The 22,750-nt window shown below is 41.2% G+C and overlaps 1 protein-coding gene across 1 annotated transcript in view; it reads left to right on the top strand.

The window, feature by feature from the left end:
* Positions 1–22,260: 22,260 nt before the first annotated feature.
* The window catches only part of pola1 (polymerase (DNA directed), alpha 1), a 94,445-nt gene continuing 93,955 nt past the window's right edge, over positions 22,261–22,750 (top strand). The window contains exon 1 of the mRNA XM_021620436.2: positions 22,261–22,475. Within this exon, the coding sequence (XP_021476111.2) occupies positions 22,427–22,475 (49 nt within the window). The 5' untranslated portion in view covers positions 22,261–22,426. The remainder of the gene's footprint in view (positions 22,476–22,750) is intronic.

Genomic DNA, 22,750 nt, shown 5'->3' on the forward strand with positions numbered 1-22,750 from the left:
TCTCACATTGTATGTATATATATATATATATATATATATATACACAGTGCCTTGCGAAAGTATTCAGCCCCCTTGAACTTTGCGACCTTTTGCCACATTTCAGGCTTCAAACATAAAGAGATAAAACTGTATTTTTTTTGTGAAGAATCAACAACAAGTGGGACACAATCATGAAGTGGAACGACATTTATTGGATATTTCAAACTTTAACAAATCAAACAAATCAAACAAAACTGAAAAATTGGGCGTGCAAAATTATTCAGCCCCTTTACTTTCAGTGCAGCAAACTCTCTCCAGAAGTTCAGTGAGGATCTCTGAATGATCCAATGTTGACCTAAATTACTAATGATGATAAATACAATCCACCTGTGTGTAATCAAGTCTCCGTATAAATGCACCTGCACTGTGATAGTCTCAGAGGTCCGTTAAAAGCGCAGAGAGCATCATGAAGAACAAGGAACACACCAAGCAGGTCTGAGATACTTTTGTGAAGAAGTTTAAAGCCGGATTTGGATACAAAAAGATTTCCCAAGCTTTAAACATCCCAAGGAGCACTGTGCAAGCGATAATATTGAAATGGAAGGAGTATCAGACCACTGCAAATCTACCAAGACCTGGCCGTCCCTCTAAACGTTCAGCTCATACAAGGAGAAGACTGATCAGAGATGCAGCCAAGAGGCCCATGATCACTCTGGATGAACTGCAGAGATCTACAGCTGAGGTGGGAGACTCTGTCCATAGGACAACAATCAGTCGTATATTGCACAAATCTGGCCTTTACGGAAGAGTGGAAAGAAGAAAGCCATTTCTTAAAGATATCCATAAAAAGTGTAGTTTTAAAGTTTGCCACAAGCCACCTGGGAGACACACCAAACATGTGGAAAAAGGTGCTCTGGTCAGATGAAACCAAAATTGAACTTTTTGGCAACAATGCAAAACGTTATGTTTGGCGTAAAAGCAACACAGCTCATCACCCTGAACACACCATACCCACTGTCAAACATGGTGGTGGCAGCATCATGGTTTGGGCCTGCTTTTCTTCAGCAGGGACAGGGAAGATGGTTAAAATTGATGGGAAGATGGATGGAGCCAAATACAGGACCATTCTGGAAGAAAACCTGATGGAGTCTGCAAAAGACCTGAGACTGGGACGGAGATTTGTCTTCCAACAAGACAATGATCCAAAACATAAAGCAAAATCTACAATGAAATGGTTGAAAACTAAACATATCCAGGTGTTAGAATGGCCAAGTCAAAGTCCAGACCTGAATCCAATCGAGAATCTGTGGAAAGAACTGAAAACTGCTGTTCACAAATGCTCTCCATCCAACCTCACTGAGCTCGAGCTGTTTTGCAAGGAGGAATGGGAAAAAATGTCAGTCTCTCGATGTGCAAAACTGATAGAGACATATCCCAAGCGACTTACAGCTGTAATCGCAGCAAAAGGTGGCGCTACAAAGTATTAACTTAAGGGGGCTGAATAATTTTGCACGGCCAATTTTTCAGTTTTTGATTTGTTAAAAAAGTTTGAAATATCCAATAAAAGTCGTTCCACTTCATGATTGTGTCCCACTTGTTGTTGATTCTTCACAAAAAATACAGTTTTATATCTTTATGTTTGAAGCCTGAAATGTGGCAAAAGGTCGCAAAGTTCAAGGGGGCCGAATACTTTCGCAAGGCACTGTATACTTATTTTTCTACTGTATTATTGACTTTGTTTGTTTTACTCCATGTGTAACTGTGTTGTTATGTGTCGAACTGCTTTGCTTTATCTTGGCCAGGTCGCAGTTGTAAATGAGAACTTGTTCTCAACTTGCCTACCTGGTTAATAAATAAAGGTGAAATAAAAATAATGGCATTGGCAAGCTAATTATTTGAATTATTTATTTGACAATTCCAAGTGACTGTGGCTTGCTAACCTAGCTAGCTAGCTAGCCAACTCCACATCATGGATTGGTTTTCCCAAGTGGCTGTTCTCTTTCTAATTTCAGTTTCTCTGGCAGTCTTTCTTGAAGGTAATTTGTCTGATAATCCCTTTAGCTAGTTCCTTTTATGGGCATTAGTTGTCTGTTCATTTCCAATGATGTCCCTTACAAAAAAAGATTGCAGTCAGAATGCAGTTTAGCTGCAGATACTGTGTCCAAATTGTTTTTTTAAAGTTTACTGCAGTAATCTTGCAGTGTAACTGCAGTTACAGTGCAGGATAACTGCAATTCAGCTGCAGTACATTGCAGTTATTCTGCAATCACTGCGTCCAAAATACCACAGTCGACTGCAGTTACTGCACTTTAAGTGCAGTTTCAAAACGGCAATATTTTTTTGTAAGGAGTTGGCTAATAATTCAGTTATTCCGGTCATTTTTTCCATTTTTAGATTACTTGCATTTCATTGTTGGTGCGACAAAAGGTACATCAGCCAGCAAGCATGTTAGGACTGGGGGTGAACTCATGGGGATTTGACATAAACAAGGGGGTGTTTATTGACACATGGAACTGGTTGGTGGTTTGTTTGATACTACCCTCCTGCTTGAAGACTATCAAAGCATTATCTGTAGCTACCAACAAGCGACAGCTGGGCGAATGGGAGAGCAAATGTTGAGTAGCTAGCGAGTTGTCACAGGTGTAATCAATTGGATGGAAACACAGCTGTGTCCAATTGATGCTCCATTTATATTACATCTGAGCAGTCCGTTGCGTTGCACCAGATGTAATTCATTTCAATTGGGACTGTCCGCAAAGGAGTGGTAATCACAGCTACGTTGATGGCTCCGTTTGAGAAATGGCTGACGCATACATTGCATTTCTTCAAACTTTGCGTCATCTTTAGTGCAGCCAGAGTCCATCAATTTTAACAGGACGTTACCAAACCACAGAACAAGTTGAAAATTGTGGTTTTTGGGGATGGCTTTATGGAATAGCTTGCAACTTGTAAACAATTATCCATTCCTAAGTTAGTACTATTTTAATAGTAATGTTAAATAATAGACATTGGCTGTTTATTATATTATGACTGGTGCTTCCTTTTTTGTGATGTAATGATGTTTGTTTTGATAAAAAATATTTGGTGGAGGTGGCTAACTACAGTACAGTATCTTCAACCTTGCTTTCAGCTCAGCCTGGTCACTTGAAACAAATGTCAATTTTGCCCTTATTCCAATGCATTAGATTTATCTGTTGATTTATAATTGTTTGCTTTTGTCAGTCAGCTGTTTAGAGCATTCATCGCTTTGTTTTCGCTTTGTTTTCCATGTGCATGCGGGTATTGATATTCTGTGCAGTCCTTGGCCAGAAAAAGTATACCATTTATTTAGCGTTATTGATCAGCTGATGTGTCACGTTCTGACCTTAGTTTATTTTTATGTCTTTGTGTTAGGTTGGTCAGGGCGTGAGTTGGGGTGGGTAGTCTGTTCTTTTTTCTATGTTATATTTCTATGTATTGGCCTGGTATGGTTCTCAATCAGGGACAGCTGTCTATCGTTGTCTCTGATTGAGAACCATACTTAGGTACCCTTTCCCCTGTTTTGTGGGAAGTTAACTTTGTCTTTGTTCAGGGCACATAGCCCAGAGCGTCACGGTTTGGTTTTTGTTCTTCGTTTTGTCGGCGTCATTTTTTAATAAAGAGAAAATGTACGCTTACCATGCTGCACCTTGGTCCAGTCATTCAGCCAGCCGTAACATGATGATGGTCACCAATATCACTAGACAACTAGCCTACAGCTGACCAGACTGGAGAATACAGCTGGAGAACATCTCTACCAACATTGTGCAGAGACTTGGAGAAGTTGCTGACACATCTGAAATCCAGGGGGTAAAAGGGTCACTGTGGGACACAACACAGCAAACATGGTTTTGTGTGCAGATATACTGGGGCAGGAAGAGGAATGGGCAGATGTTAAAGGAGTCAGATGTGCTGGGCAGCATAAATGGCGATCTTAAACAAGACTCGGCCTCCTACCAAGGCACTACAGAGGGTAGTGCGAACAGCCCAGTACATCACTGAGGCCAAGCTTCCTGCCTTCCAGGACCTCTCTACCAGGCAGTGTCAGAGGAAGGCCATAAAAATGGTTAAAGACTCTAGCCACCCTAGTCATAGACTGCTCTCTCTGCTGCCACACGGCAAACGGTACAGGAGCACCAAGTCTAGGTCCAAGAGGCTTCTAAACAGCTTCTACTCCCAAGCCATAAGACTCCTGAACATCTAGTCAAATGGCTACCCAGACTATTTGCATTGCACCTCTCCACAGCACTGCCACTCTCTGTTGTGTCACTTTGCATAGTCACTTTAATTAACTCTACCTACATGTACATACTACCTCAACTATCTTGTCCGTATTTTCTGAAACTGCACTGTTGGTTAGGGGCTCGTAAGTAAGCACTTCACTGTAAGGTGTATTGTTGTATTCGGCGCATGTGACTAATACAATTTGATATCTGATCCAACAGAAGTTTCCACACGGTGGAACTCTTCTCAGACCATGTTAGAGCGTCTGCTAGAACAGAGATAGCCCCTAACACCAATCCTCTCTGACCCCAACTACACCGGGAAAAATGACGCATCCTTGGCAGAGGATATTTCGAATGTGCTGAAGCCTATGGCCACCCTGTTTGCGCTGCACGCCGAGGAGGACAACGCATCCTTATCTGCATCCATGCCCATGCTGGCCAACCTCAAACGCCGCCACTTGGCCTCAGTGGAGGATGACAGCCCCACCACTAAGTCTTAAAGCAAATTCTGGTGGAGGAAACAGACAAAAGATGGCAGCTCACCGCCGACTTTTTGAGAATAGTCTATGTCCAAGCCGTAGACCCCCGCTTTTATGCTGCTTTTTCGTTCTTTGACGATGCAAAACGGGTAGAAGCCTACATCAATGTCAACGCTGGACTGCTAACTTGGTGGGGGGGAAATTAGGACAGGTATCCGAAGCTGGCCAGAGCAGCGAGATACCTCCTCTCCATCCCGCCACCTCCACTCCATCAGAGCGGATATTTTCCAAGGCAGCGTTTATAGTCAATAAAACGAGGAGCTGCCTTCTGCAGAAACTGTTGACAAGCTGGTAATCCTGTCTCATAACTTGAAAAGATTGTGGAAGTAGGTGGCAGCCCAGGTCTATGTGAGTACGCAGGCCAGTCCGATACAGTTGGCAGATAGAGAGAACATTACGCTATAATGCAGGCTGCTGCTAAATATTTGGAATGGTGCAATATACGTTGTTTATTTTTTGTCTAGGCCTATACAATACATTTTATGTTCAGCATTAGATTTCATAAGCTTCTTTAAATAGCCTAGTCTGTTGTCATAGACTACAACTTCTTTCTTTTGTTATTCATTTATTCGTTATTAAACACAATATATTTACTGTAATACTGTTCAACTATGTTGATTGAATACAAGGCCTACTGGCTGTAAGCCTCTGGCTGTAACTGCTATGTTCTTAATAATTTATTCGTTTTTATTTTTAACTGCTCTTTATTTTTTAGCCTATTGGATTTTTCCCATTCAGCAATATATCATATTTGAGAGACATTCGTGCTCGGAGTCAGTGATAAGCTTCGGCTGTTTTAGTTTAGGCTACTGTAGGTCTAATTCAGATTAACTACCACGATAAAGCGATTAGAAAGTTGTTACCTGGTTGTTGTCAAATACAAGTATAGGCCTGTGGTGTATAACCAGTAGATTAGAAGCAAGATTGTGAGGAAAAATGCAGTTCCGGGTGTATTCCCTACACATTTCCAATTCCAAAGTTTTGTGGAAACGGGAATGGGAGGGGAACAAATCGGATGGCATTCTCTCGTCCATCAGCCGTCTCCTGCCACGCCAAACATTTCTGTCTCTGTAGCATACAGTTAGTTCCCCACTCTGCCACAGGTGTGCAGAACTATCTCACGAGCGGTGCTGTAGGTGCGGAGTGCTGCCGCTGCAGTGGCGCTCTCCAAGGTGCTAAACTGAATCTTGTGAGCGCTTTCTCCCGCGCTGGTCGCTGTCCGCGATTCTGAAACAATCTTCAGTGGTGCACTCTGCTGGTTTGCAGGTTAAACAATAATTCTTCATTTTTACCTAACCTTTTCAAATATTGTTACAAATATAGTTACAACAATATTGTGAAGCCTATTACTGACAACTTCAGGAGATAATGGCATAATCTGTGAAGGCCAGCCTGCAACGGGAAGAGGAGGGTCCGGTGCGGGAAAAATGACTACAAAGTGTACATTGGATAATTATGGTTATAAAGTCAGTCACGTCCAAAACTGAGTTTTGTAAGTGAGTTGGTCACGACTTAGCCTACAGGTGTGCAGAACTGGGTATGGATTACTTACAGTACATGCCCACTTTTGGCAAAGATGCCCAATTGCACAGAGACAACACATTGTGATCTGCCATGTGAACATTTGTTGTCATATCTGCATTTCGGTGCAATGCACATTTTGCTCGGCAAATGGAAGTGAAAATGGGCTTTCATAAAGTTGGTGGAAACATCCAATGCATTTCAACAATTTTGCCAGGTGGCCAGGAACGCAACATCTGGCCATAGAAATCCTATAATTGACATGAACCTTCTTATGTTGGTCCAAAGAACAGCCATATTGGTCAGGGAGTTGGTCAACCATGGTTTGCCAGTGCTGTGATAAATTCACCGTTTGACACTTATCTGCACTGTGTGTTAGCTATCTAGCCAGACAGTTTAGAAAATAATGAGTCCATTAAATTGTCAGATTAACTGCCAATTCAAACAATGCAGTCAATCCACATCCCTGCACTGGCTGAAATCATTTGATGATAGGACAGACAAGTGTAAATGCAACACATACTGATGTATTGTGTCATATAATGACACTCACAGCTTTCCAAGGAAACATCTGAGACATTTATTGTCTGTTTCCATATATTTTAGAGACTATTTATACAGAACATTGGCATAAAACCCGTATAAACTGTATTTATAATTATATGACATTATGTTAGATGACAACATTTCTGATACATCACATCTTACTTTTATTTTCCTGCATAAGTAAAAGCAAATAGTCTAATTTTGGATTTCTCCCTGACCAAGATGGCAGGCATTTTCTTCCCATTATGGAACTGAGGGTTTATGACAAAGTCCCCTCTAGTAATTTCATAGGAGATCTATGCATCTGACATGGTCACTCCTGCTGTATGTCAACCATCAAACCACTGGGGTTGGTGAGTATATTAGCTAAGTAGATAGCTGGTACTAGCTAGCTAGTAGCTACTTTTGGTTATACAACATAATATCATAATGCTAGCTAGCCAGGTTGGTTATGATAACACAGATGAAAGGGAAATAATACTGTAGCTAGCTAAATCAGGGAGATAGTTCAAGATTGATGTAAGGAAATGGCTTGAAAACCGTCCACTGGGGCAACAGTGTGAATTATGTAGTGGAAATGTTTTTGTCCTCTGTCTCTCTGCAGATGCGTGACTACATGTAGGGTATTGTTTCTTGTAATTGTGTTCTGTGAATTTGCTCACAAGAAGGGAACTGATTGAAAGAGAACAGAAAGAAGGGAACACAATTTTACTTTGGCCCAACGCCTAGAAACTGTGTGTGCAAGGTCATGATCAGCCTATTGCACAATGAGAGCAGAGATGCCTGGTTTGTGCATGAGTATAAAGAGTGCTAAAAATGAAGCACCCCTTCAGAGCTTCTGACAGACTTGTACTTTGAGTATTAAGTTTGTTGTAACCTGTCTGGCCGTGATAATAAAGATTTGTTAATTTAACTTTGACTTGAAGTCCTTAGTGGTAATTTCCACTACAATTTGGCGTCACAAAACAGGATGATTTACTCTACCTGTGGAGCTTGGCAGTGAGGGTCTGCGAGGGAACACCGGTGTCGCATTCCATGTGAAGGCGTGCAAGGGAAATTCCTGTCTGACCAAAGACGGCAGGGACCCGCCCACACCAGCCACTCACTGTGGGCTGCACGGGAGAAAACACATCATCTACGAAACCTGGAAGGACTAACTGAATTTCAGTAAGTCAATTTAAATGAATTTCTCACTGTTTTGAGAAGCTTAGAAAAAGATCCAGAGTCCCAAGAGGGGACTAGGCGTGGGTAGAGAGACCTCGTCGGCAACGTTGTCTGTAAGTATTCAGGGAATACTTACGTAGTTCTGGGAACTACATGGAAGTTCTGGGAACTACATGGAAGTTCTGGGAATTCCATTTCATTCACAGTGCCATCCATTATGTCAAAGCCCCATATACTACCCACCACCACGACCTGTACGCTCTCGTTGGCTGGCCCTCGCTTCATACTCGTTGCCAAACCCACTGGCTCCAGGCTCATCTACAAGTCTTTGCTAGGTAAAGCCCCACCTTAGTTCACTGGTCACCATAGCAGCACCCACCCGCAGCATGCGCTCCAGCAGGTATATTTCACTGGTCACCCCCAAAGCCAATTCCTCCTTTGGCCGCCTTTCCTTCCAGTTCTCTGCTGCCAATGACTGGAACGAACTGCAAAAAAATAAAAAAATACATAAAAAAATAAAAATCACTGAAGCTTGAAAAGTAAAAAGTAAAATGACTGATGGTAAAGCAAGTGGAAGACAAATAAAAGGAAGATGAGAGAAGTAGAAGACTGACCTCTTGGTGGTGGTAACCAACAGCCAGGTCCCCGCCATCACCCCCTCCGGTTAACTCTGGGAAGACCTCTTGGTGGGGGTGACCAACAGCCAGGCCAAGAGGACCTCTTGGTGGTGGTAACCAACAGCCAGGCCCCCGCCATCACCCCCTCCGGTTAACTCTGGGAAGATCTCTTGGTGGGGGTGACCAACAGCCAGGCCAAGAGGACCTCTTGGTGGTGGTAACCAACAGCCAGGTCCCCACCATCACCCCCTCCGGTTAACTCTGGGAAGACCTCTTGGTGGGGGTGACCAACAGCCAGGCCAAGAGGACCTCTTGGTGGTGGTAACCAACAGCCAGGTCCCCGCCATCACCCCCTCTGGTTAACTCTGGGAAGACCTCTTGGAGGGGATGACCAACAGCCAGGCCAAAACCAACCCCTGGCTGCCGGATCAGTGAACCCCGGGTACGGGCCAGTTCTAGAACCATGGAACCTGCCGCACCGCAGCCACCCCCAGCCTATTATGGGCAGGGGGCGAGAGCTAAACCCAAGATAAGGCCAAAACATAAGACTGACTACGACCTTAGACAAAGATGAAGGGACAAAGCCGACAGCCCCCCAGAATGCAGCTCTGATGATGATGATCAATACCGCAAAGGAGACGAGCGGACCCCACTCAAGAAGCTCTTCCTCCTGATATCATAACCAAACCCTCAGGGGGAGCTACTATGACTGTGGATTGACTCTGGGACGTGGATGAGGTGAAAGCCATTGTAAAGGACGTGACTGACCCGCAAAAGATGCTGTGAAGTTTGAAGAAGAGGTGAGAGCAATCATTGCCATGTATAACCCCATCACCTGTGAAATTTAGGAAATACTCTTGTCAGTGTTTAAAGTTCAAGTGGAACCAGTGTAAGGGAGTTTGGAACAGTGATGCAACCATAGCCAACCGTGCTGACCAAACATTCCACCATGATGAAGGCCGATGAGAGCTTTGAGGTCTATCAGGAACGAATGGAGATCTTCTTCCAGCATCCTGGCCGGACCCCTGACCAAGATCATATGGCAGCCTGCTGTGGTTACTGGCCTGCAACAAGACCTGAAGACAGCTGTGACCACTACATGCATTGGGTGGGAGACAAAGACCGATGTCAAACCTCACATCACCCATGCAGAAAGACAGATCAGGCAGAAGAACTCCAAGACTGGTGCGAAACTACAATGTGCATAGTTGATGTTTTTCGCTGGAGGAGGAGGATACCATGGAGGTGGAGGACGAGACTGAGGAGGAGGTAGAGGAAGGGGGAAGAGGCAGAGGGCGAGGAGTGCAATGCACCTCTGGAGAAGGAGACTGGAGCTGCTACAACTGTGGCAAGCCAGGACATTTTGCAAGGGACTGTCCTGGTGATGGAGATGACAAGGGTGAATGGCAAGGACCACCTGAAGATGTAAGGGTTGGAAATCCCTTTGGTGGGCAAAGACCATAGGATTAGGTGGAAACAGAAGAAGACTATTTTATTTAATCATATTTAATAATTTAATCAAAAGTAATCGTACTTTTTCATCGTAATCGTACCTAAAGCTGTGCTATATTGTCGTGGAAATTTCCTGTATTACCAAATAATGAGAGAGCAAACCACACACAAGTCAGTTATATTATAAAGCCCATCTTTAATTATATGAGCTTCACCATAGCCCTTTTTGACTCTCAGATCAATTCAGTATCTATAAATGAATTCTCTGAGAGTGCTTACAAAACAATTCTTAGTAACATTTATAGCCAAGACACACCCCTCTCAACTCACATGACGAATAACATATCTTAGGAACATTACAAAGGAAGACTTTACTTGAGAGAGGAGTATTCCATAGCCAGACAGCATTAGCTATAAATTTTCGTTCAGTTTGCTCTCTTAAGACAAGGTTCTACTTCTTGTTCTTGGTACAACATGGTACCAAAACATCATCCAATGGCATATCTCAATTGTCAATTCTAGATACTCCCATCTCAAATACAATCGCTCCTGGACAAGATCACCAAGACAGTGAGCCTCTTAGGTCATATACTAGACCAAGATAAGGGCAACCTCAGAGGGGACATACAATAGTTACAGACACATTCCCATAAGAAGACAAGCCTCCATTCTGTCCTCCTCCCCTTCTGATATTCTTCATAGCATCACATGATTTAACAGATATATTGACATATGAAGACAAGCCTGACCTCTCCCCTCTCTGGGCCCCTAGTGACTAAGCCCTGGGAGAAGGGAGGAAAATGCAACTGCCAACAGTATTATCCAAAAGAAAACATCCTAATGACAAATATCTCACATAAGCATTATTATGTAAATAAAACATCTTATTTATCAATGTTACCTAACTAATTCTGATTCAGCCACGACAATATTTAAGCAATAAGGCACCTCGGGGGTTTGTGATATATGGCCAATATACCACGGCTAAGGGCTGTGTCCTAAGCACTCTGCGTTGTGTCATGCTTAAGAACAGCCCTTAGCCGTGGTATATTGGCCATATACCACACCCCCTCGTGCCTTATTGCTTAAATATACCACAGCTTTCAGCCAATCAGCATTCAGGGATCGAACCACCCAGTTTATAATCTCCATTATTAATATAGCATATATTTGTGACTTTATAAGTGTATTTAGATCACATCGATAAAAGGACAGGATATCTTGTGGTAAACAGGGTCTTTGAAGTCAAATGGTTACCTTTTTTGGTAATGTAAAAAGGAATAGCATTCACAAATTTCTCCAAATTCTCTAAATTAAGGCATGATCATTGTTGGGGTGAGGTTGTAGGGTGTACACCCTCATATTCTTAGTTAGATCAGATACAATTCTGTTAGCCTTCATTTATAATTTTTCTTTATAGACTTATATTGTCACTATATCTGTCAAATAACAAAATAATATTGTACTTGACAGGCTACTGTGGAATTGTAATGGTCATAATAACATTGACCTTTTTTCAATAGACTGCCAGCGTGAGAAATTGAAACTCCACTGTTTCTGGTGCTAATTTCTCAGGCCAAACTTAATTAAGAAGCATGATTAAGAAACATCATGAACACAGGCAGCTGTAATACACTGGAACAATTCTGGAATACTGGAGCTAAGGTGGCTGACAAATTTGCCACCGATTGGATGCAAAAAGTGAAGGTCGACGACAGATGTCTTGGTCAGCATCCTAGACATGATGTAAAATCCATTGATGCAAGACCATTATATAGGCACTATAATAACTGCAGATTTAGGCAAAGCCTTCAACAAAGTTGACCTTACAGTGGTAACAAAGTGCTTGATTCAGCTAGGAGACAAGAGTCCCTTATCCCCTGGGTCTGTAGATTAATCTCCAAAAGGAGGAAGAGGGTGAAATACTAAGGTACCCTTTCACCATGGCAACATCTGATCTATGGAGTGACTCAATGTACACTTATTGGACCCCTTATCTTCCTGGCCCTCCTCGACAGCGCACTTCAGAAGTTCGATCACAGGTTGATGGCATTGCAGAGTGTATTAGGGTGGGGCAGCTCTACAGCCTTTAACATGGTCTAGAAAATATGTGATCCTAGGTGGATGAGCACTCCATGCAGTCCAACCAAAACAAGTGCAAAGTCCTGCATGTTTGCTTTACAAACAACCCACCCCATTTGAAACCCCTGGACCTAAATGGACACACTCTGCAAACATCTGATATTAAACTGCTGGGATCCAGGATGATCTGAGGTAGGCCAGCAGGTGGAAAAGGGTAACCAGACACTCTTTGTGGTTCTCTATGGCTCAGTTGATGGAACATGCCCATAAGGCATGCAACACCAGGATCATGGGTTCCATTCCAAAACCTGTTCTAGTCACCATCTACACCACCAACTTTGGGCCTGTTCTAGAATACAACGCCCCTGCATGGCACTACTGTCTCACCTCAACCATGACTGGACAATTGGAGTGAATACAGAAGCGAGCATGGTGGAATACCCGTGGACCGTGATACAGCAGCTTACACATCAGCACACTCTAGCCTCAACCTCTGCCCACTGATTGAGAGAAAACACAACAGTCTGCCTCCAGTTTTCCCATCACCTCCTCCTGACAACAGGAACGTCCTACCACAGCCAATCACCACAACATCTGGAAGAATAACACGCCACTCACACAAACTCACACTAGTCAGAGCAAGAACTGAACAATCTCAAAAATCATCCATCCCCTACATGACTCAATTATTGAATGGTAACTCAAAACAATTTCCACCACAATAGTTCCCTAAACATGTGTTGCATGTATGTTCCTTTTCTTGTTAAAAAATATATGTATCATGCAGTTCAGAGTTAATTAATTCACATGGCAGAATACAAATTAAATTAATTGAATTTGACAAAGCACTAGTCATGTCTAATAGATACATGATGTCACTTTGTAATTTTAGACATGAATTTGCCACAAGCCACAGCATCCCGATAAGTTTTCTAGATTGATTGTCATCCGCACGCGGTGGACAAGGCACCCTTGCTATCACATTATGATAGGGAGAATGGTCTTTATATTCTTCCAATGTATTTAAAGCTATCGTACACACAGAAGGAAAGGAGCCTCTTCCTTCTATCGAGTGTAAGTGTAAACAATCGTCTTGTGAAATCACCCAGTGTGAAGGCTACTATCAGGCCATGTTGTGTAGTGTGCTTTCAATTTGAAGTGGAGATCTAATTGCATAGTGTGAGATGCTGCCACCATTTCATATTGGTGGAATTGTACTTAACATAAATCTTTCTCTCCACGGCCCTCCTCTCCATGCGCATCCTCTCTCCTAGGTTCCTGAACTAGAACTAGAGAACATAGAGAGATAACTATAAATCAATCAAATGTATTTATAAAGCCCTTTTTACATCAACAGATGCCAAAGTGCTTATACAGAAACCCAGGCTAAAACCCCAAACAGCAAGCAATGCAGATGTAGAAGAACATATTATTAGATACATACACATAATTGATCAGATACATAATGCAACATATTTACAAATAAACATTTCAGGTTTTAATGCAGTTATTAAGGCTAACACACACTGAGGAATCAGTCTTACCTTACGATGACATTGCAAGTGCTTATATTGTCCTCCCCTTAAAGCAAATGTAACTTGTGACTTGCCGTGTGGGTGCTAAGTGGACATCGTCCAACCCTGCCTATAATAAGTAGGCCTAGTCTACTTACCATAGCTGCTCTTAAACCTGTAGCTAGGTTTTAGAGTAATTATATAGCATGCCTACCTGCAACAGGACAGTAGACACTATTCAACAATGTGGAGTCAAGCCCAACACTTACAAACCCTCCAGTGTATTAGTCCTCATAGGGTTAGCTGGGACAGAAGCCTGCACACCCCGTGGCTCTCCAGGAACAGGGTTGGTGACCAATGCCCTACATGCCATGACAGGTCAGGAAATCCTGATCCCTACTAACCCTAGTATAGGCAGACCTACTATACCTAATAGCACATATAGTCTCTTGTTATTGTGGTGATGGCCATTAGACCACATAAATGCAGTGTTGATCTGGGCCTGGACACTAATCCCTGAAATCCAAATAAACCCGTAGCCCTTAGAAACAACTTCCAGTGTATATCTGGAGGTATTGGATAGGTGTAAGCAATTTGCTTGTAGCTCCATTTTAAACTCTGATAGGCCAGGTGGGATTAAGGAAATGTCCTGTTGTGGTGTGTTGTTTTTGAAAGTGGTATTGTATACAGTTTTTTAATTCTCAAAATGAGCTTGCTGGAGCTCTGATCTTGACTCTGCAAGACACTTCTTATCTCTGCAATATTGTTACAGGAAGGTACGTAGGTATATGTGAATGTAGGTAAATGTAATATAAAACCACTTCTAATACTCTTTGCATCACCCATCTAGCTATTTGTAGCTAGCTATAGCTAAACAATCGGCAGCTGATCGTTTTGTGAATAGAACTCCTGTGCATCGCATTGAGTCACTTTTTTATTAAATATTTGTTGTTGTTAAGTAGCTATATGCTGTATCTACATATCTATCTACCCATTTCTAATGATCCATTGATCTATGAACGGCGGTGTCGGATGCTACATGAAACAAAAAAATAACAAATCGTTAGCACCAATGAGAGTAGAGCTACTGAGTTCGGACGTGACACATGTCCGTTGGCAGCCATATTGGATAGCGCAGGATAGTTGCTTGGCTTTGGAACGTTCTCAATTAAGGAACTTGACCAAAAAAACTATGATATTTTAAAAGTTCAAACATGGTTACATTTTATTTAAATGTTGGTAATGTTCAAATCAACACACATGTATTTTATAGTAGGCTAAGACTATAATGAAATATAACAGAATAAAATACAAAATAATATTTTTCCCAAACAACTTGCATCAAGACAACGTGTGGAATTAATTTACTGTCATAAAAAAATAATAGGCTTAATTTGAAACTTTTTTTGATCCACATTTCAACTCTTTTGTTAGGGAGCCGGGGATGTTGGTAGTTTGAAGGCATGTATGGCAGAAAGAGTCCCTGGTTACCATAGAGAAGATCTAATTCACTGACAGTGTCAAAGAGATCGCATTTATTTTGGTAGATCAAACTACAATTTCTACATTCAAGATAGGATAAACAAAATGATTCAGAAGATAGTAAACCACGTTTCTTTTAGTTACGTTTGTTCTCAACTTGTTTATATTACTTTCTAGCACGTCATATTAACTGCTGGTTCGATTAGCATAATCTGACAGAACAGCAAAGGGAGACGGTCCACTCAAAAATACTTACGGAAACGCGGCCGAGCATACTCTTTATATTCATTATCTTCTTATAGTGCTCATGTTCTGATTGATAGACTGCTCACTCACGTAGCCAGAACCACATTATGAATATGTCATTGTGCTATGCTCTGCGCTTCCGGACTACAAATGTGAATAGGTGTTATAATGGCGATGATCTCTTCCAAACCTGTACCCTATTTTGCATACTTTCCCAGATTACGCAACTTTGTGCTTGTTTTTTTTTTTTTGTAATTTACACAGTTTACTGTTGAAATGAAAACATGTACAGCTCTTATTGGGATATCATATTCCAGAATCTATGTGTCTCTTGACATGACAGAATTCCTTATGTTTTGAAATCTCAGCACATATACAAAACAATCTAATTTGATGTTTGAAGCATAGCACTGAATAAATAATTTTTGGACATGATGCAACCGTTGTGTTTGGATTCATTGTTATTTTGTAATTCCAGGTGGCACTACATTTATACACCTGACAGAGTAACCAGAAATGTGAATGTTAAATGTTTTGTTCAATGCTAGGAGTTAACTTTAGATGAACACTAGTGTTGAATAGAAATAATTGTTAATTATCCCATAGTGTTAAATTTGAGTAACTCTGGCAAATGTAATGCAGTGTTATATATATATATATATATATATACAGTGCCTTGCGAAAGTATTCGGCCCCCTTGAACTTTGCGACCTTTTGCCACATTTCAGGCTTCAAACATAAAGATATAAAACTGTATTTTTTTGTGAAGAATCAACAACAAGTGGGACACAATCATGAAGTGGAACGACATTTATTGGATATTTCAAACTTTTTTAACAAATCAAAAACTGAAAAATTGGGCGTGCAAAATTATTCAGCCCCTTTACTTTCAGTGCAGCAAACTCTCTCCAGAAGTTCAGTGAGGATCTCTGAATGATCCAATGTTGACCTAAATGACTAATGATGATAAATACAATCCACCTGTGTGTATTGAAGTCTGCGTATAAATGCACCTGCACTGTGATAGTCTCAGAGGTCCGTTAAAAGCGCAGAGAGCATCATGAAGAACAAGGAACACACCAGGCAGGTCCGAGATACTGTTGTGAAGAAGTTTAAAGCCGTATTTGGATACAAAAAGATTTCCCAAGCTTTAAACATCCCAAGGAGCACTGTGCAAGCGATAATATTGAAATGGAAGGAGTATCAGACCACTGCAAATCTACCAAGACCTGGCCGTCCCTCTAAACTTTTAGCTCATACAAGGAGAAGACTGATCAGAGATGCAGCCAAGAGGCCCATGATCACTCTGGATGAACTGCAGAGATCTACAGCTGAGGTGGGAGACTCTGACCATAGGACAACAATCAGTCGTATATTGCACAAATCTGGCCTTTATGGAAGAGTGGCAAGAAGAAAGTAATTTCTTAAAGATATCCATAAAAAGTGTCGTTTAAAGTTTGCCACAAGCCACCTGGGAGACACACCAAACATGTGGAAGAAGGTGCTCTGGTCAGATGAAACCAAAATTGAACTTTTTGGCAACAATGCAAAATGTTATGTTTGGCGTAAAAGCAACACAGCTCATCACCCTGAACACACCATCCCCACTGTCAAACATGGTGGTGGCAGCATCATGGTTTGGGCCTGCTTTTCTTCAGCAGGGACAGGGAAGATGGTTAAAATTGAATGGAAGATGGATGGAGCCAAATACAGGACCATTCTGGAAGAAAACCTGATGGAGTCTGCAAAAGACCTGAGACTGGGACGGAGATTTGTCTTCCAACAAGACAATGATCCAAAACATAAAGCAAAATCTACAATGGAATGGTTCAAAAATAAACATATCCAGGTGTTAGAATGGCCAAGTCAAAGTCCAGACCTGAATCCAATCGAGAATCTGTGGAAAGAACTGAAAACTGATGTTCACAAATGCTCTCCATCCAACCTCACTGAGCTCGAGCTGTTTTGCAAGGAGGAATGGGACAAAAATTCAGTCACTCGATGTGCAAAACTGATAGAGACATACACCAAGCGACTTACAGCTGTTATCGCAGCGAAAGGTGGCGCTACAAAGTATTAACTTAAGGGGTATGAATAAGTTTGCACGACCAATTTTTCAGTTTTTGATTTGTTAAAGTTTGAAATATCCAATAAATGTCGTTCCACTTCATGATTGTGTCCCACTTGTTGATTCTTCACAAAAAAATACAGTTTTATATCTTTATGTTTGAAGCCTGAAATGTGGCAAAAGGTTGCAAAGTTCAAGGGGGCCGAATACTTTCGCAAGGCACTGTATATATATATAAAAACTCTCAAGTAGCCATAGGCAAGATAAAATGTGCCACACCTCGGCTCTCTGACCATCTGTCCCTCATGAGAAAGTACTACTGAATTACTACACAAAACCTATTTGTGCAGTAGTGACTATATAGAGACGTGTAGGGGTTGTGTATTGAATGTGTAGTTTATGCACTACTCAAGATAAACAAGTAGAGTTTTGTAGTGTTCAGTAGGAAAACTGTCCAGTAGTAATCAGGTGGAGCTTTTTACTACTTGATGTTGGTAGTAAATAAGTAGTCAAAACACTACAGCTTTACTACACAGGCTTTTTGCAAGTGCAGAAGACAAAACAGGAAGTAGTTGGTTGTTGTTTGCTAGCTACTGTATTTGACAATACCGAAGGTAATCATCTTAAACCTTTCGTCATCCTGTCTTTCATAACCCCCATGCTGGCACCATCTGTAAGTTTAACTTTCCTTTATTGCTAGCCAAGAATTGTATTATGTTTAGCCTAACTGTTTGCTAGCCCCATTGAAATGTGGCAATGTAGCCTCTGTTTTTGTCATGCTAGATAATAAGTATGTTTGTTTGTATGCAAATGTACAGTAGCCTATGTTCATATTGGTATACTTACCCATTCTACTTCCCTCTTTTGGCCTGTTGCCAGGGAGGCCCTCGACATAAGAAAACTGGAGGCCACTGTTGGTAAGATTAACATTGTTTATCAAATGTTTTTGTCTTATGTGACCTCTGTTAGCAGATTATTGATAATGGCTTATAATTGGTTGTCTCTTATGTTACATGGTGGAGAAATGTGGATCCAACAAAAAAAGAGGATCTGAAGATGGTTAAGTCAAAGCTGAATGAAGACCAGGCATAAAAGACATTAAAAAAAAGGTGTAAATATGTAATTTTATAGGAGCAGATAGTGTGCTATAGGCTATTATTTTCTCAATCTCATATGGCCAGAAAGTGTCATCCTGGACCTGGACTCCGTTCTATAGAATAGGCATAGGTGGCCCTATCACACTTCTACAACTTTGTCTGTGTTACTTCCTTCAATAAGCCAAAAATAAGAACAAAGCTGGTAAGTAGAGTCTTGCATGGGCTACAATGGCACTTTTGTAAGACTGGTGGTTGAACGCACTGTAGTGTCACTGTGCCAATAATATTATGCGTTTGCGTGTCCCCCACGCCCGAGCACGCTTTCTCTTTTAGAAATGTGTCAGTAGCTCGCAGAGGTGGGACTAGTGGTCATGAACGGAGATTGGACAGTGTGTGAATGAGTTACCTGCCAAATGTATGACCATATTGGAGACATAATTCCCTCAGATTACACAGACCCACAAAGAACTTAAAAATAAATCACATTTTGATCAACTCCCATATAGAGATCGACCGATTATGATTTTAACGCCGATACCGATTATTAGAGGACCCAAAAAAGCAGATAACGATTAATCGGCCAATATATATATATATATATATATATATATATATATATATATTTATATTTGTAATAATGACAATTACAACAATACTGAATGAACACTTATTTTAGATTAATATAATACATCAATAAAAATCTATTTAGTCTCAAATAAATAATGAAACATGTTCAATTTGGCTTAAATAATGCAAAAACAAAGTGTTGGAGAGGAAAGTAAAAGTGCAATATGTGCCATGTAAAAAAGCTAATGTTTAAGTTCCTTGCTCAGAACATGAGAACATATGAAAACTGGTGGTTCCTTTTAACATGAGTCTTCAGTATTCCCAGGTAAGAAGTTTTAGGTTGTAGTTATAGGACTATTTCTCTCTATACCATTTGTATTTCATATAACTTTGACTATTGGATGTTCTAATAGGTACTTCAGTATTGCCAGCCGAATCTCGGGAGTTGATAGGCTTAAAGTCATAAACAGAGCAATGCTTGAAGCACAGCGAAGAGCTGCTGGCAAATGCAGGAAAGTGCTGTTTGAATGAATGCTTACGAGCCTGCTGCTGCCTACCACCGCTCAGTCAGACTGCTCTATCAAATCATAGACTTAATTATAATATAATAACATGCAGAAATAGCCAGTCACTGGCTTACTGGTGCTCTTTGAGTCACTGATGTGATCTTCCTGTCTGGGTTGGCACCCCCCCTTGGGTTGTGCCGTGGCGGAGATCTTTGTGGGCTATACTCGGCCTTGTCTCAGGATGGTAAGTTGGTAGTTGAAGATATCCCTCTAGTGGTGTGGGGGCTGTGCTTTGGCAAAGTGGGTGGGGTTATATCCTTCCTGTTTGGCCCTGTCCGGGGGTATCATCGGATGGGGCGACAGTGTCTCCTGACCCCTCCTGTCTCAGCCTCCAGTATTTATGCTGCAGTAGTTTAAGTGTCAGGGGGCTAGGGTCAATTTGTTATATCTGGAGTTCTTCTCCTGTCTTATCCGGTGTCCTGTGTGAATTTAAGTATGCTCACTCTAATTCTCTCTTTCGTTCTCTCTCTCGGAGGACCTGAGCCCTAGGACCATGCCTCAGGACTACCTGGCATGATGACTCCTTGCTGTCCCCAGTCCACCTAGCCGTGCTGCTGCTCCAGTTTCAACTATTCTGCCTGTGATTATTATTATTTGACCATGCTGGTCATTTATGAACATTTGAACATCTTGGCCATGTTCTGTTATAATCTCCACCCGGCACAGCCACAAGAGGACTGGCCACCCCTCATAGCCTGGTTCCTCTCTAGGTTTCTTCCTAGGTTTTGGCCTTTCTAGGGAGTTTTTCCTAGCCACACTGCTTCTACACCTGCATTGCTTGCTGTTTGGGGTTTTAGGCTGGGTTTCTGTACAGCACTTTGAGATATCAGCTGATGTACGAAGGGCTATATAAATGATTTTGATTTGAAATAGTCTTCACACAGTTCGAAACGAGCCAGGCGACCCAAACTGCTGCATATACCCTGACTCCACTTGCACAGAACGCAAGAGAAGTGACACAATTTCCCTAGTTAAAAGAAATGCATGTTAGCAGGCAATATTAACTAAATATGCAGGTTTAAAAATATATACTTGTGTATTGATTTTAAAGAAAGGCATTGATGTTTATGGTTAGGTACATTGGTGCAACGACAGTGCTTTTTTTGCGAATGTGCTTGTTAAATCGCCCGTTTGGCGAAGTAGGCTGTGATTCGATGAGAAATTAACAGGCACCACATCGATTATATGCAACGCAGGACACGCTAGTTAACCTAGTAATATCATCAACCATGTGTAGTTAACTAGTGATTATGTTAAGATTGATTGTTTTTTATAAGATGTGTTTAATGCTAGCTAGCACCTTACCTTGGCTCCTTGCTGCACTCGCTTAACAGGTAGTCAGCCTGCCACGCAGTCTCCTCATGGAGTGCAATGTAATCGGCCATGATCGGTGTCCAAAAATGCAGATTACCGATTATTATGAAAACTTGAAATTGGCCCTAATTAATCAGCCATTCCGATTAATCGGTCAACCTTTACTCCCATATCTATTGGGTGAAATACCAGTGTGCCATCACAGCAGCCATATTTGTGACCTGTTGCCACAAGAAAAGGGCAACCAGTGAAGAACAAACACCATTGTAAATACAACCCATATTTATGTTTATTTATTTTCTCTTTTGTACTTTAACTATTTGCACATCGTTACATCACAGTATATAGCCAAAATATGACATCTGTAATGTCTCTATTCCTTTGGAACTTTTGTGAGTGTAATGTTTACTGTTCATTTATTGTTTAATTCCCTTTTGTTTATCTATTTTACTTGCTTTGCCAATGTAAACATGTTTCCATGCCAATAAAGCCCTTTGAACTGAATTGAGAGAGAGAGACCAAGAGCACGAGTGTTCTTGATGAAGCAAGCAAAAAACAAACTCACCATGAACAACATTCATTGATGTAAAGTACTTAAGTAGTACCTTAAAGTATGTTTACTTAAGTAATTTTTGGGGGTATCTGTACCTTACATTGCTATTTATATTTTTGCCAACTTTTACTTTACTACATTCTAAAGAAAATGATGTCCTTTATACTCCATACATTTTTCACAACATCCAAAAGTACTCATTACATTTTGACAGAACAATGGTCCAATTCACGCACTTATCAAGAGAACATCGCCGGTCATCCCTACTGCCTCTGAACTGGCAGACTCACTAAACACAAATGCTTTGTTTGTAAATTATGTTGGAGAGTGCCCCTGGCTATCTATTTTATACATTTGTGCCATCTAAGGAATTTGAAATGTTTTCTACTTTTGATACTTAAGTATATTTAGGCAATTCCATTTACTTTTGACACTTATGTATATTTTAAACCAAATACTTTAGACTTTTACTCAAGTAGTATTTTACTGGTTGACGTTCACTTTTACTTGAGTCATTTTCTATTAAGGTATCTTCACTTTTACTCAAGTATGACAATTGAGTCCTTTTCCCACCACTGCTTATAGTCCCGAACCCAGCCCAGACTAATAACGTGATGAAGACATTGCAAACATTACTGTAGGCTACATGGACTATGAAACAACATCGCCATCAAGCGGACACTGAACCACATTTCCATGCCAAGAATCGAAACTCCGGCGATATTCTGATTGGCTGCTTTCTTTTTGCGTCATTTCCTGCATATGACTTTCACCGGGAAGGAGCTTTGGCGCGAAATCTTCTGTTGTGTTGAACTGTGAAGCTAGCTACCAAAAAAAAGAGCTGAAGGTTATCAATATATTTGAAATAAATAGCAATGTCTCCGGTTTCTAAGCCAGAAAAGGACGTGGACAACCCGGACGGCGGTGAGTCTGACCGGAATATTACTGCAAACAAGCTAGCGTGAATACCCGACACGATTTAGCCAACAAGCTGTCAGCTAACTATCGCGGGCTAACAACAAAGCAAGCAACTCAAGTTAATAGAATGACTACATTTAGCTAGCTACGTGCCATTCAATTAACACCGAATGTTCATAAATTGCATAATTACCCACAGTTAACTGGCCATTTAGCTACTGTGATGTTGACATTTTATACTTTAAGACATACTCCGCTGGTAGTTTGGCGACAAAGTATTT

Source organism: Oncorhynchus mykiss, chromosome 11 (genome assembly GCF_013265735.2).
Source record: "Oncorhynchus mykiss isolate Arlee chromosome 11, USDA_OmykA_1.1, whole genome shotgun sequence".
Classification (NCBI taxonomy): domain Eukaryota; kingdom Metazoa; phylum Chordata; class Actinopteri; order Salmoniformes; family Salmonidae; genus Oncorhynchus; species Oncorhynchus mykiss.